Source organism: Mobula hypostoma, chromosome 5 (genome assembly GCF_963921235.1).
Source record: "Mobula hypostoma chromosome 5, sMobHyp1.1, whole genome shotgun sequence".
NCBI lineage: Eukaryota > Metazoa > Chordata > Chondrichthyes > Myliobatiformes > Myliobatidae > Mobula > Mobula hypostoma.
Window position 1 is genome coordinate 151,694,292 of NC_086101.1, and position 16,636 is coordinate 151,710,927.

The window sequence follows — 16,636 nt, forward strand, 5'->3', positions numbered from 1 at the left end:
ACAGTATCTTACCCCAGTGCTCCGAAACTACTTGAAAGAGGCACAAGTTCCATTTAATAATTGAGATAGGTTTCAGTGAGGTCTCCCCTTTTTAATCTATCGAATGGTGAAAGGCCTTGATAGAGTGGATGTGGAGAGGATGTTTCCCATGGTGGGAGAGTCTAAGACCCGGGGGGGGGGGGTCATCCTTTTAGAACAGAGATAAGGAAGTTCACCAGCAACTTTGATGTGTGTTGGTTGAAGAATTTCTTTAGCCAGCGAGCGATGAATCTGTGGAATTCTTTGCCACAGACAGCTGTGGAGGCCAAGACTTTATGTATATTTAAGGCAGAGGTTGATAGATCCTTCATGGGGGTACCAGAAGAAGGCAGGAGACCGGGGCTGAGAGGAAAATTGGATCAGCCACGATGAAATGGTGGAGCAAACTAGATGGGCCAAATAGCCTAATTCTGCTCATATATCTTCTGGTTTAAGAGCTTTGTGAAAAGAAATCACTGTTTCAGATTGATTTTTTTTCTTTCTCTTGCTTCCACCTGCACCAACACCATTACCCCATTCCAGCTCCCTTGTGCAAGTCTAATTTTGAATCGTATGGTAAGAATCCAAAGTTCACACAGAAATTGGCTCACTCAAATCAGACTGTTTAGTGACACCAATTCCAAGTATATTTTGTGCATCATTTTTTAAAAAAAGATACAGAATCCATGGGATGGATAAATCAGCTTGATTGTGAAAATATATAAACTAAAATATATATGCAGCCAGGAATAAGGTATTCTTTTTGCAAAGAGGACTAGTTTGTGTAACCTGCTCAAATGTAGGCAAGAGATGTGCTTGTAAGCCAGTTCTTCAAAACTGTTTTCAGAAACTGGGCTATGATATATTACCTAGTCTCTAATGGGACTAAATGCCTAATAGGTTGAAAGCATACATGACTGTTGTGTATTTAATATATCAGTAATGTTTAAATAATATTATAAATAGTGTTTGATTAAGCATCCTTTGTTTACATAATTCATTATGAATAATATGTAAAAGTATATGAATGACATGCATCATCACACCACAGAACATGCAGTACTGTGCAAAAGTAAGTGAGGAAGGCACCTTAGCTATATACATGTGCTAAGACTTTTGCACAGTACTGTAGTCATTTTGTATATTACACTGTACAGCTGCTGCTGCAAAAATAAGTAAGTTTCATGACGTGCAAGTAATGATAAAGCTGATTCTGATCTGGGTCTCTTTCGTGGACTGAGTGAGGGAAGGGATGTAGGTTTTCATAAATAAAACGGCAGAGGCAACCCCTATGTGTATGGTCTCATACGGCTGGCTGTGAGAGGCAATCAGCATTATTCTTCCCCTTGATGTGTTGTTTGTCAGTCGTGAACTTTGATGTGTAGGCCAGGTGGAATTGCTGCCGTGCAGTCCAACGACTGATATTGTGGGTCAACGTATGCTGTAGAATACGAAAAGGCAAACAGCTAGATAGAGAAGGAGAAGCTGGTGGTTAAACCTGCTGTACCTCCCAGGGGGGGGGGGGGGGAGGTGTGCGGAGGAGCTATTGTGTAAAGAAGGCAAGCAGCTGTCACAAGCCTGCAACCAACTGTTCATGCACAGCACCCACAGCATAGTCTGCAGCATCGGTAGTAATGGTTATGGGTGCATTGGGGAGCCGGCACGCTAGCAGGATCATGTTGGAAAGAGCACATTTGGTGTCATCTTCTGCTTTAGTTACGTGATTAGAGGCTTTGCAGGAGGGAGCACAAGTTCAGCTGCTCGCAGAATGACACAGTGATAGAAATTCACCATATCTAAAAACTCTTGTAGTTTTTTAGTAGTGTGGGGTGGTGGGAAATTCATAATATGGTGACTTTGGGAGGGGTTTTGCACCTTCTGTGGATATGGGATAGCCGAGAAAGTCAATGGTTGGTATTTAGCAAAATTAATAATCCAGCAAGGTTTTGTTGCTCTTTGCCTTCTGATCAATGGGTGATACTAGCACCACATTCACTTGAGCACCCGTGTCACACAAGAAGCGTCACCCTGAAAGGGTGTCTGCAATGAACTGTAGACGACCCTGGCAGGTGGAACACATGGAATTCACAGACCTCTGATGTCCTAATGTGCTGGCACTGTCGAAGCTGCAAGATGGTTGGTACTTCGTAGTATTCATATCAAAGCGAGCGTGGTAAAAACACAGGTCTAGCACTGTCTGTTTTTGGATCTATAGGCATGCGTATGTTGGAGGCCCTGCTGACTGGGCTTACTGAAGCAGGAAAAGGAAGAGGAATTATGCATCTCTGCCTGGCTGAGTGTAGATTATCAGCCATTTTAGCAAGCTTGCTATCGTCATTCATGGGTGTATTAGTGAGGACTATCTGAACTTGCTCAGGCATTTGCTGCATAATGAGCTCTTTTTAAAAAAAAACATGGTGATTCCCAGGAGAAACAGCATGTAGTCTATTAGTTCTGAAGGCTGGGCAAGGACAACAACTGATTGGTGCGTTCAGACTCCGATAGTCCAAAAGTCTGCAATAGCTGAGTTTTCAGCGTGTGATTTTTTTTTTGCGTTCAGGTGTGGTTCAAGCAGACTTGACACTCTGATGCCATTTTGAAGTAATATCTGGTGTCATCCATGGAGATTTCTCGCAGCATGAATTGTACCTCTGCTTGTACGAATCAAGAGATGGTATTGAGCCCCCAAAGGTCCAGCAGTTTCAAACTGACTGCTTTGGTCAACATGTTCAATAATTCTGGAATCGATTAAGATCACCTGTGTAGGTTTTCATAGATAAAACAGCAGAGGTGTTTTTACGTTTAAGGAAAACCGTAACAGCTCCTTGATTATCTACCAAATACAGAACATAAAGCACAGTTAAAAAAATTTCACATAGTTACATCATCATGTCAGACCAGCCTCTTAAAGTGAACCCCAACTCAATGTCGGTGGTTGTGAATTAGGCATATGTTTCCACCCACTATATTACCCCACAGGGGCAGGGAGAGGGAATTATGATTGGGAAAAGGGAAAGGGAGATGGGAGGAACTGAAATGCATCAGAGAGATGTTCTGTAATGATCAATAAACCAATTGTTTGGAATCAAAGGACACCTGCATCCCCCCCTGCCCTGGCACTCCTCCTCTGCCACCTATTCCACACCCCTACTGTGGTGCTCCACCCTCACCATTGAAATTTTTTTGCTCCCGCTAGATTTACAAACTCTCTCTCTACTCCATGTTGACAAATACAGTACTGTGTAAAAGTCTTAGGCACCCTAGTGCTATATATATATAACCTTTCAATTAGTTTTATGTTTTATGTTTTGGAGTCACAAAACATAAGAATGACTGTTTAACACATCCTGGCATGACAGCCATAATCCATCCAATGTTGGGTGCAGGGGTGTTGTGAGCATTGAAATTTTTCTCCTGCCAAATTAGATCTAGAATTAGCCTCATAATTTTTATTCTATCAGATTATTCTTTAATATTAAAAATTTGTTCAGTGAAAATCCTGATTGAAATACAAGCATGGGAAGGTTAACTAAAACTTTTCAGGGGTTGACTGATGAAGTAGAGTATCAAGTATATTGTCTACAGCAAGTTTTAAGAAGCAAGAGGCAGCAGGGTAGCCTAGCGGTTAGCATTTGTAGCACCAGTGACCTGGGTTTAATTCTCACCATGACTGCATGGGTCTCCTCCAGATGCTCTGGTTTCCTCCCACATTCCAAAGACATATGGGTTAGTAAGTTAATTGGGCTGGAAAAGCCTAAAATGTGCTGTATCTTTACAAAAATTTTCACAGTTCCTAGTAAGGAAATACCTGTGTAATTACCAAAGAGCAAATATTTGAAAGGATGAATTGATTCATCCTTTTCATTTATGTTTCGATTCTGTTATGTCCTCCAGTATTTACAATATATAGCTTGTACCTAATGTTCTGACAAGTCCTAATATTCAGCTGAATGCATACTTTTCTATGGTTTATGGTATTGGAATGTGCTGAAACTGGAGAGGATTCAAAGAAGGTTCACGAAAATGATTTCAGGATTGAATGGCTTGTCATCTGAAAGGCATTTGATGACTCTGGGCCTGTATTCACCAGAATTCAGAAGAATGAGGGGTGACCTCACTGAAACCTATTGAATAATGAAAGGCCTTGATAGAGTGGATGTGGAGAGGATGTTTGCTGTGGTGAAAGAATCTAACACCAGACGACACAGCCTCAGAATAGAGGGACGTCCTTTTGGAAGGGAGATGAGGACGAATTTCTTCAGCCAGGGCGTGGTGAATCTGTGGAATTCTTTGCGGCAGGCGGCTGTGGAGCCAAGTCTTTATGTATTTAAAGCAGAGGTTGATTGGTCAGTGCATGCAGGGGAGAAGGCAGGAATTGGTTACAATTCTATTAGCACTGTAAGATAGACATATACAAAAGTCTTCTGTTATGTAAAAATATGACTATGTAAAGTCATGTCATTTGACTCAGTTTCTAAATCTGACACAGCCTTGTAATAACATTCAACAGCTGTGAAAAAGGAAAAGAGTAAAGAATGTAGAAACATCACAACATCAAAAGTGTAAAAGTCCTCTGCCACAGATCATGGACAATTTGCCCTGTAATTAAATCTGTCCTGGTTATTCGAGGAACAAATTAGTTCAATTGCAAAGCAGAGAATTAAAAATAAAGTTTGTAGACCTTATAGCATTGAGGTCATAAGTCTATCTAGTCAGATGACTTCGAGGTGGACAATATCAAAATATTCTCTTGTGAATTACATTTTCAGAATACTCTGGTTAGTTTGTTTTGACTAATAACATAATGCGAAGTAAAAATGTATTCAGAACAAGGAACTTGCATATTTCATTTAGAAGTATGATGGTAGTGAGGTTTCAGGAGCAATTTCTGTAAAGAGACCATAAAACATCAGAACAGAATTAGGTCATTTGGCCCATCGAGTCTGCTCCACCATTCAATCGTGGCTGATCATTTTTTTCCCTCCTCAGTCCCACTCCCCAGTCTTCTCCCTGTAACTCTTGATGCTATGTCCAATCAAGAAGCTATCAATCTCTGCCTTAAATACACCCAGTGACCTAGCTTCCACAGCTGGCTGTGGTAGCAGATTTCACAAATTCACCACCATCTGGCAAAAGAAATTTCTCTGCATTTCTGTTTTAAACGGACATCCCTCTATCCTGAGGCTGTGCTCTGTTATCCTAGACTCCCCCACCGTGGGAAACATCCTTTCCACATCCACTCTGTCCAGGCCTTTCAACATTTTAAAGGTTTCAATGAGATATCCCCTCATCCTTCTAAATTCCAGCGAGTACAGACCCAGAGCTATCAAACGTTCCTCGTATGATAACCCTTTAGTTCCTGGAATCATCCTTGTGAACCTCCTCTGAACCTTCTCCAATGCCAGCACATCTTTTCTTAGATGAGACTCAGATGGACTCAGAGTCAGCTGTGGTCGGGTGCTTCCAATACATCGACAGCTGTTGGTGCCTGGAGGTTTCTGGCAGGGAGAGTTTCTCCCTTTTGCCGCCTGCTATCGGGACTATCGGGAGTCAATCGGGACTTTGAGACTTTTTTTTTTAACCATGGTCTGCTCTTTATCAAATTATGGTATTGCTTTGCACTGTAACTATTTGTTATAATTATGTGGTCTTGTCAGTGTTAGTCTTTGGTTTGCCCTGTTTTCTTTTGTGTGATATCACACTGGAGGAACATTGTATCATTTTTTAATGCATGCATTTCTAAATGACAATAAACACAATCTAATCTAACCTGCAAGTTAACCTTTAGGGTGTTCTGCACATGTACTCCCAAGTTCTTTAGCATCTCAGATTTTTGGATTTTCTCCCCATTTAGAAAATAATCTGTACATTTTTTTCTTCTACCAAAGTGCATGGTCATGCATTTTCCAACATTATATTTCAATTCTTCTAATCTGTCTAAATTCTTCTGCAGCCTACTTATTTCCTCAACACTACCTGCCCCTCCATCAATCTTTGTATCATCTGCAAACTTGGCAAGAAAGCCATCTATTCCATCACCTAAATCATTGATATACAGCATAAAAAGAAGTGCTCCCAACACCAACCTCTGTGGAATACCACTAGTCCATTTGGCACCCAACCAGAAAAGGGTCTTTTTATTCCCATTCGCTGCCTCCTACCAATCAGTCAATGCTCTAACCATGCTAGTAACTTTCCTGTAATACCATGGGCACTTAACTTGGTAAGCAGCCTCATGTGTGGCCTTCTGAAAGTCCAAATATACAACATCTACTACATCCCCTTCATCTATCCTTCTTGTAATCTCAAAAAATTCCAACAGGCTCATCGGGCAAGAATTTTCCTTAAGGAAATCATGCTGACTTTGCACTATCTTGTCCAGTGTCACCAAGTCCTCCATAACCTCATCCTTAACCATTGACTCCAACGTCTTCCCAACCATTGGGGTCAGGCTAATTCGTCTGTAATTTCCTTTCAGCTGCCTTCATCCTTTCTTAAGAGTGGAGTGACATTTGCAATTTTCCAGTAATCTGGTACTATGCCAGAGCACAATGGTTTTTGCAAGATACCTTTGCAATCTCTACTGCTACCTCTTTCAGAAGCATAGGGTGCAGTTCATCTGGTCAGGATGACTTATGTACCCTTAGGGTCTTTCTGTCTTTTAAGCACCTTCTCCCTTGTAATAGTAAATGCACTCACTTCTCTTCCCTCACACCCTGCAACATCTGGCACACTGCTGGTGGCTTCCATAGTGAGGACTGATGCAAAATACATCAAAGCTGATGGCACTTGGCCAAGAGCTAGCATTGTATGTGAATATGAGTGAGATTCTGCAATTCTTTCAATAGCCCCACCAGCCATTTCAGAACAAATGAAACAGGAATGAAAGTATATCATCCTTGATTCCAAATGGCCGCCAAACAAGATGGTTCTAATTGTTATTGTAACAATAGTTTTAAAATTTATTCAGATTCAGCAATAGCAATCGCATATGTATTTGCAAACAAAGTGAGGCACTGCATGTGTTAAACTGCAAGAAATCACTTTTTTAAAGTTGTATAAAGCATGCAATACAGAAAGGAAAACAAATGGTTAATGTAGCAGTACAGAAAGCAAACTAATACTTATCATCCACTAAACAAGCTGATCTGCAGTGTGTTGACAAACTTTCATGCAGCCTTTTCTCTGTCACCCTCCTGATCTTCTTGTCCCTATCTTCTCCAGTTAACATTAGTCCCGTGAGAGGGTTCTCCCTCCCTCTCTCTCTCTCTCTCCATCCTTCCTCTTCCCCTTTGCACAAAGGAATTGGCTCTTTGTATACCCATTCAAAACCTTTTGCCCTAGTACTCTCCCATTCATTTGGTACCTGCATCTGCACAATGATCTCACCTTCCCCAGACAAACATGTTTTTCATCATAACAACACACACAAAATGCTGGAGGAACTCAGCAGGCCAGGCTGCATCTAAGGAAAAAAGTACGGTCAGCATTTCTGGCCTTTGACAACAATGACAATGTATTGAAGAGGCAGTTCAACATGAAAATGGAGCAAAGTTTTATTTTTCCTGTTTTTCATTAATTCAATCAGAGAAATCTCTACAACATCATATAGTTAGGCAATTTAAAAAAATGTTCAGGACTGAAGGAGACCATGGTCAAAAAATATTTTTGTAATAGATGAGCAGAAGCAGGGTCACACTGAGGTTGAAATTGGTTGATCTAATGATGACAGAATGTCCCAATCTCACACTAGAGTTGTGAACAGTCTGATTCAGTGGCAGGTAGTGCAATGGGGAGAGGTAATGTTGGGGCCTCAGGAATGGACTTCGTGGCAGAAATGGCTTTGGCTTTCCCAATAGTTATGAAGGCTCTGCATTAGTACTGGATGTTGGACAGTCAGCCTGTTTAGAGACAGTGGACAGTGAAAGGAGGCTTGATTGTGGGAAAGAACTGGCTCTAATCAGCATACACTTGAAAAGTGAAGTTGGCAGATATCCCACCTCGCCCAGAAGTTCCAGGAGTCTCCCGTATATTGATAGCGGCTCCCTGATGCCCGCAAATTATATACAATATTCCGGAAATCGATTTTTTTGAGAGCGAGCACTCACGAGAGAGCCCAATACATCTCATTCTCTTGTGTGTTAAAGAGTGAGAGAGAGAGAGAAACACGCTATGGCAGAGTGTTCCAAAAAAAAGAAAATATAAAACCTACTTCACCCCAAACTACACTAAAGTGTACCCCTGCCTAATAGGGATCAAAAATAATGATACTGTTGCTCGCTGCACTGTTTGCAACAGTGACTTTTCTATTGCCCATGGTGGGTTAAGACTGTAAAAGACGTGTTGAGGTGAGTTTAACAGGTGTCATTCGTTCATTAGCATAGCTAACGTTATTTAAACTAGCTGGCTAGTTGCTAAGGAGCTACTCTATTGCAGATATCCCACCTCTCTGGGTAGTTCTGAGAGTCTCCCGCAAATTGATGGTGCTACCTCCCTGAAATGAGTTTTTGCAGGGTGGGATGTCTGGGTTGGATGATGTAGCCAAGTAGAATCACGAGGTTGGGAATAGGGACCAAGGATAGATCTTGTTGTGGACTTGATGTAGAAGATGGAGTTAGGGTATGCAATGCATACAAGTTTGAGTCTAATTTAATTATCATCAAGTCCGTTTAATTATTATGTGGTGTATGATAACTAAACCAGAGGCACCAACAACAAATGCAGTTGCAAAATTTTTTTCCTCAAGCGTAAGAATTGGATCACTTAATGGCACTTTTTTTGGTTGTTTTCTACAGTAAACAACATGATAGGCATTTTTCTGAATTTTGGGCTGTCCTTTGCTGCTGTTTAACTGCTTGGAGAAGGTCCTGATGCAAAAATGTTCTCTGAGCATTATTAATTCGAAGCCTTCCCCAGTTATACTCCCCAACCCCTCCTCTGCTACATTGCTGACTGCATTGGTGCTGCTCCATGCACTCATGCTGAACTTGTCAATTTCATCAATTTTGTCTGTAACTTCCACTCTGCCCTTAAATTCACTCAGGCTATCTCTGACACCTCCCTCCCCTTTCTCAATCTCTCTGTCTCCATCTCTGGAGACAAAATGTTAACTGATATTTTTTATAAACCTACTGATTCCCTTGGTTATCCTGACTATACCTCTTCCAACCCTATCTCCTGTAAAAATGCTACTCCCTTCTCTGCCTCCACTGCATCTGTTCTCTGGATGAGACTTTCCATTCCAGGATATCAGAGATGACCTCTGCCTCTAAAGTACTGGTTTTTTTTCCCCCTACTAATGATGCTGCCCTCAACCGTATCTCCTCCATTTCCTGTACAACTGCATAACCCCATCTTCCCAGTGTTGTAACAGTGATAGGGTCCCTCTTGTACTTATCTACCATCCTCTTGGCCTCTACGCCCACACATTATTCTCTGCAACTTCCATCATTTCCAAAGGTACCCTACTAGTAAACATATCTTTATCTCCCAACCGCCCCCCCAACAAGGATCTCTCCCTCCGAGATTCCCTTGTCCATTGTCCCTCCCCACTACTTTCCTTCCTGGCATTTATCCCTGCAAGTGGCCAAAGTGCTACACCTGCCCATACACCTCCTCCCTCACTTTCATTCAGGGCCCAAACAGTCCTTCCAAATGAGGCAACACTTCACCTGTGAATCTGCTGGGGTCGTTTATTGTGCCCACTGCTCCCAATGCAGCCTCCTCTGCATTGGTGACATCTATTGTAAACTGGGGGACAGCTTTGTCGAGCACCTCCGCACCATCTGCCGCAAGCGGGACCAAACATTTGAATTCCGATTCCCGTTCCCATTCTGATATGTTGGTCCATGGCCTCCTTTTGTGCCAAGATGACGCCACCCTCAGGGTGGAGGAGAAACAACTTGTAGTCTGTCAGTGTAGCCTCCAACCTGATGGTATGAATATCGATTTCCCTTTCCAGTGAACAAAATTCACCCCCCCCGTTCCCCACTATGACCTTTTACTTCTTCTCACCTGCCTATTACTTCCCCCCGGGCCCCCTCCTTCTTCCCTTCCCCCTATGCTCCACTCTCCTCTTATCAGATGCTTTCTTCTCTAGCCTTTGACCTTTCCCACCACCTGGCTTCACCAATCACCTTCCAGCTAGCCTCCTTCCCCTCTCCCAGCCTTTAAGTCAGGCACCCACTTCCTTTTCAGTCCTGAAGAAGTGTCTCAGCTTGAAGCATCAGTTGTTTATTAATTTCCCTAGATGCTGCCTGACCTGTTGAGTTCCTCCAGTATTTTGTGTGTGTTGCTTTGGATTTCCAGCATCTGCAGATTTTCTTGTTTATTATAAATTCCAGTTTGCAGATACTTATATACAGGCTTATACATATTTCAGACTTAGCTGAGTGCCAAAACAATGCTACATATGCTTATTTCATTCAGGCAATGAGGCATGGCTTTCTTCTGGCATGATTTGTAATTCATCATTAGTGAATCCCAGACTTCTTGTAAGATCTAGTTCAACAACCATGCAATGGCTACAAAGTTACCTCCAGTTTAGGAATATATTCCTGAATTTGAAGTCCTTTGCTGTTTTGCAAGCATGCGTTCATACTACAGTATTGGAACAACAGTGGCCAGGTGGTTAAGGCATTGGACTAGCGACCTTAAGGTTGTGAGTTCGAGCCCCAGCCAAGGGAACGTGTTGTGTCCTTGAGCAAGGCACTTAACCACACATTGCTCTGCGACGACATTGGTGCCAAGCTGTATGGGTCCTAATGCCCTTCCCTTGGACAACATTGGAGACTTGCAGCATAGGAAACTGCCGGACTTCCATACAACCTTGCCCAGGCCTGCGCCCTGGAGAGTGAAGACTTTCCAGGCGCAGATCCATGGTCTCGCAAGACTAACAGAGGCCTTTATTGGAACAATGTCATCAATCATGCATTGTGACTCTGTGTGTCAGCATGTCACATAATTTAACATTGTCATAGCACAACTTTATTAAAGGCATTGACTACATTTGCTCTGGATTGTTTGAAACTGTTAACGGGAACCTGTGGCCGTTATATTGCTGTGCATTTGATTTACCGGCAGCTGCGGAGTTGCAAGCATCTTCTGCCGGTCATGGTGGAGCAGAGCAGATAGGGGAAGTTCGGAGCAGAACTCGCTCACTCACTGGGGCAGTTAGACTGGTTAGCGGCCGGTCTTCGCACGCTCTCGCTTCCGCTTTACAGCTGTTTCCGCGTTCTTCCCTACGCCGTGGTTCATTGCATACGAATGGTCCTTTTGAACGGAACTCTATCTTAACCTGTGTACTGGCTGTAATCTATTTAGTGGTGGGTGCTTTGATCGCACCCAGAGCAATTCTTTGAACAGGTCCAGAGATAATTCAGAGCACAGTCTTCTGTTGTTTTTATGTAATAGCAGTCAGTCCTACTGCAATGAAACCTTCTAAACTATCTGCCCACGCAAATCCGGAAGTAGGATTGGATCTGTAGTTTAAACATGATTTCTAATTCACTTTTGAAATTAGTTCCCTGATGACTATGACTTTTTATTATAAAACTTGTTTTTTTCAGCAAAGTACAACATGATCTTGAATTATATACTGTACATTTCATTGCAAAAAATCTATTTAAAATATATATGAAGGAATTGTTTTTAGTTGCAGCATTATTTTCAATTAATTCTACACAGGTCCTTTCCAAAATAATTGCAGTGAGGCAGATTTTGACTCTTAATATTTTGGCATATCTTTTTGGCATGAACCAAATGAAATTGCAACTGTTATTTGCAAGTGATTTTGATATTACAAGTAATCAGAAACAGTGTAAGGGCTATTGCTTAATTGATTAGGCAATACTTCAGTGTTTGTGCATTAAAAGATCTATCTTGGGTTGTTATTTACATAGTAGTGGGCGGGCATCTAATCGGATAGGAATTGGGCTGTTCGCTCCCGGTTGCCTTGTACTGTAGTTGGTGCAGTCGTTGACGGCGGGCGTGAGTCGTCGCCAGGGCTCGCGTTGCGATGGCGGCCGTTGTTAGGGAGGGCGCGGAGCTCGAGCCGGGCGCCGGTCCGGGCCGCGACGTGCGGATCCGGGGGGCCCGCTGGCGAGGGCCCGAGCCTCTCTCCGCGAAGTGGGAGAGCGGAGCGAAGAAACAGCCGAGGAGAGGCCTGCATGGCGTGGCGGCGGTATTGCCGCCGGGTCCGGCGCAGCTGTCGGAGGTGGCCGTGTGGCTGGTGGCGGCCGCCTATATACTGCTACTCTGGGGCGCCATTCAGCTATCGCTGCGGCAGCTGCTGACCGGACCAGCGAACAGCGGTGGTGGGGACGCGTTTAATGCACTTAGGGCAAGGTAAATGGCGTCAGTTCTGCAACACGCCTTCTTACACCCGTTCCGGTGCAGAGTGAGTCGCCAACTATGCTGCTGGTTCCCGTTAGACTTTGAACCATTGAACATTGGGTCGGTGGTCTAATACTAACTCTGGTTTTGGAATGGAGATTATTCCCTTCTCATTAGTTTGTCATTTCCGATGTTCAAAGTGACGCTGGGTTGTTGTAGTGGTATCCAAATGAAGTTTTCACTTTTAAGAGGAGGGAATATAATTAATAGAGATATCTTTTTTTGGGTAAAATTATGACATTATAGTTGCCTGCTCTGCAGGTCAATTCCTGGTCTTTGGGTTGTTAATGGAGACTTGTTTTTTAACCTTTCGGCGCATGCAAAAATCTTGAAAAGACAGAGTAAGCAAGATTGAAGCCGCTTTTGGAAATCTTCAGGCTATGAGATGTTTAATACATTAATCATTTTTAATTTTAGCAGATTGTAACATGATAATTAGAGTACAGAGCACAGAAGCAGGCCCGTCAGCCCGATAACAGTGCTGACCGTGATGCCATTTTAAATTGTCTGTGACCCATATTCAACCATCCCGTGCCTGTTCAAATGCCTTTTAAATTACACTCTGAGGTAATAATAAATAGTTGTTTCAGTAGACATAATTCTGTTTTGTAAGAGTGTTGGTTATCTTTTCAAAATGGAACCACCCGGAATTGTGCTGTTTGCTTTAAAAGGTTCTTCATTCAAGTTCCACATTGAGGTTTAAGGACGCAATCGTAAACCGCTCGCACTGATGCAATGAAATGCTCACCGAGAGCTAGTGGCTTCCTGTAAGATAAAGACCTTGTCATTGAAATGGCATTCAAACACATCCTTGGGAAGTGTATAATATTTTATTTTGCCATTGTGATCTGAATCTGTGATCCGAGATGAAACAAGTGAAATGTCTGCTAGAAATTCAAGTTTAATTGTCATTCCACCATTGCATGAATACCCATGAATGCAGCCAAATGAAACATCATTACTCCAGGTACTAGGTGCAAAACACAGTACTAACAGTTGTACACAGCACAAGGTACTTACAAGACAGGGAGGTAGATTTAAGATATCAGTAAAATACAGTCACACAGAAAAATGTAGTCCAAGACTCTGAGGCCATGAATGTTGCAGCAGTCTGCAGTTGAACATAATATGATATGTCTTTAGGAAGACATATGTAACTAAACTTTCTGACAGGTAACTCTGCTTATCAGATCTTCTGCAGCTTTAGACTATTAGCACCAGATTTGCAAAAGTGAAAAGGACTGGTTGACACTTCAATATTCTCTATATTATCAATATATTTGCAGTTTAGCAATCTAGCTGAGGCCTAAAGTCTGGTGTCCCTGTACAGTATCTGTGTAAAAGGAGTGTTTCTGTTCTGAACCACTGTCCATTGATCACAAGCAGAAGCTGAAGCAGTGTCTATCAGTGACGTCTTTACTAATTCAATTGCTTACTGAGACTTGAGCGTAATGTATTGTGTGTAAGGTACTTCAGAATTTTAGTCTGAGTTGTTATTGTTAATGAAGGGAAATGTCTTTAATTCCCTTTTTAATCCAGTTCCATGTTTTGGAGTTTGTTTTAGCATAGAGTGGATAAATTGTATGTGATCTTGAGCAGTCAAAGATGGGACATTTGAGATCAGGAAAACATATTGCAGGGATGCTTTCTTTTCACCTATACACCCCTTCAGATGCAACTGAAGAGAGATACTGAACATTGATCTCACATTCTTTTGCTTATAATTAAGAACTGCTGAAAATGGGGAATATCAAGCCAGCAACAGTACAGCAGAGGTTTGGATACTGGCCATTTTGGTTAGGGTAATGGTATTTAGAAAGATGTACATTGGTACCCTGCTTGCTGTTAGAGAGATAAATTTGAGGACATATCTGCAGTGTTAAGCAGTGTCATAGAATCACACTGGAAACAGTCCTTCCAGCTCAACTGGTCAATGCTGACCAAGATAACCGATTTGGCCATTTGCCCACATTTGGCTCAGAGCCTTCTAAACCTTTCCGGTCTTATAAAAGTTGTTATTGAATCTGCCTCGGCCACTTGCTCTGGCAGTTTATTCTACAGACACTTCAGTGACCACTTCATTAGGTATACCTATACACCTGGTCGTTAATGCAAATTTCTAATCAGCCGATCATGATCAGTAACTCAGTGCATAAAAGCATGCAGACATGGCAAAGAGATTCAGTGTTCAGACCAAACATTAGAATGGGGAAGAAATATGATCCTATGTGACTTTGACCATGGAATGATAGCTGGTGCCAGATGGGGTTGTTTGAGCTGCTGATCTTCTGGGATTTTCACACACAACAGTCTCCAGAGTTTACAGAGAATGGTGCAAAAAATGTAAAATAACATCCTGTGAGCAGCAGTTCTGTGGGTGAAAATGCCTTGTTAATAATGAATGAGGTCAGAGGAGAAGGGCCAGACTGGTTTGTACTGACAGGAAGGTGACAGTAAATTAAGTGATCATGTGTTATAACAGTGGTGTGCAGAAGAGCATTTTTGAATCCACAACATGTCAAACCTTCAGCAGCAGAACACAAACACTCAGTGGCCACGTTATAAAATCCAGGAAGTACTTAATAAAGTGGCCACTGAGTGTATATATCACCTTTTGTGTTTTTAAAAGTTTCTCTTCAAGTGCCTATTAAATCTTTCCCCTCTCTTCTTAAGCCTATGCTCTCTAGTTCTTGATTTCCCCAACACTGGGGTAAAAAAAAAACACATTCACAGTTCATTCATCTAATTATGGTTCCCAAAATTTAATTTTCTCTATAAAATCACCTCTCAGTCTCTTGTGTTCCAAGAAATAAAGTCTTAGCCTGTCCTGCTCAGTCCTTCAAGTCCTTGTAAATCTTCAGCATCTGTTCCAGTTAATAAGACTGTTTTTATAGCAGGGTGACTAAAACTGAACACCATTCTAGTAGTGATTTGTACAACTGCTCCATGGCCTCCCAGCTTCTGTACTCAGTGCCCTGATTGATGAAGGTGACTGTGCAAAAGTCACATTCACAGCCTTGTCTACTTGTGACTGCACTTTCATGGAACCATGTCTGTGAAATTCAAGGCCTCTCTGTTCCACAACACTCCCCAGGGACCTCCTATTCACTGTGAAAACCCTACTTTGATTAGATTTTCCAGAGTGCAACATCTTGCACTTATCTGACCTAAACTTCAATATTAGGGCAGCCACCGCAGAGGCCCTTTACCCATGCCCACCGAGCCTCGCTTTGTCCGCTAATGGACACGGTGCAGCGGCAGAGGCTTTCCTATGCATTGACTGTTACTGTGGTAGTGCTGTGCCCCTCCACTGCGAGAGCTATAAGTTCATCATTGCTTCTGACCGTTGCCTGCCTTGGCGAGGTGTTGCCGTGAGGGGGTACCAGCCTTGACCTGCTGCATGGTGCTACGAGACTGAGTGGCAATTGAGAGAGGGGGTGTCGAGAGTGCTGAATTGCAGAGGTACCAAAATTGCAAGTACAAATAGATTTTGAATAGGCTGTTGATATATGTATGAGTATGATGATAAAGAAATGTTGCCTCTTCTATGTGAACAGTAAGGTTGTCATGAGTAATCAGATGGCAAAACCATCTTTTTTTGTTAGGAAATATCTCCAGGACATTACTGATTTTGGACCCAGGCCAACTGGAAGTGCTACCAGTGAAATCCTGACTGTTAACTACCTCTTGGACCAGGTCCAGAAGATCAAAGCAGAAAGTACAGCAGTGCATACCATTGCAGTGGATGTTCAGAAACCAACTGGCTTCTTCAGTATTGATTTCCTTGGTGGTTTCACCAGTTATTATGCTAATGTTGCTAATGTTGTTGTGAAATTAGAACCAAAGAATGGAGCAAAGCATGCTGTGCTTGCAAACTGCCATTTTGATTCTGTGGCCAATAGCCCAGGTAAAATTATTTCTGTACTCTTTTTGTCTATTTCTGTAATAACTTGGTGATCTGCAATGTGAAGCAATGAAACATGAGGTGGCCAAGTTTTTATCTGTGTTTACTTCCACCTCTTTATACTTTCTACCTCCACTCTAGTGCCTCAGTCCAGATAAAGGGTCACAACCGCAAATGTTGATTGTCATTTCCCTCCATATCCTGTATGCTGCCTGACCTGTTCATTTGGTTCATTTGTGCATTGCCCAAATTCCAGCACCTGGAGTCCCTTGTGTCTCTCTTTATGTCTGTCATTCTAGGAATCAGCTGCTGGTAGAGACT

At 42.4% G+C, this 16,636-nt stretch overlaps 1 protein-coding gene across 1 annotated transcript in view; it reads left to right on the top strand.

Annotated features, from left to right (window-relative positions):
- The first annotated feature begins 11,931 nt into the window (after positions 1-11,931).
- The window catches only part of LOC134347079 (endoplasmic reticulum metallopeptidase 1), a 72,955-nt gene continuing 68,250 nt past the window's right edge, over positions 11,932-16,636 (top strand). The window contains exons 1-2 of the mRNA XM_063049187.1: positions 11,932-12,363; positions 16,017-16,318. Of these exons, the coding sequence (XP_062905257.1) occupies positions 12,035-12,363; positions 16,017-16,318 (631 nt within the window). The 5' untranslated portion in view covers positions 11,932-12,034. The remainder of the gene's footprint in view (positions 12,364-16,016; positions 16,319-16,636) is intronic.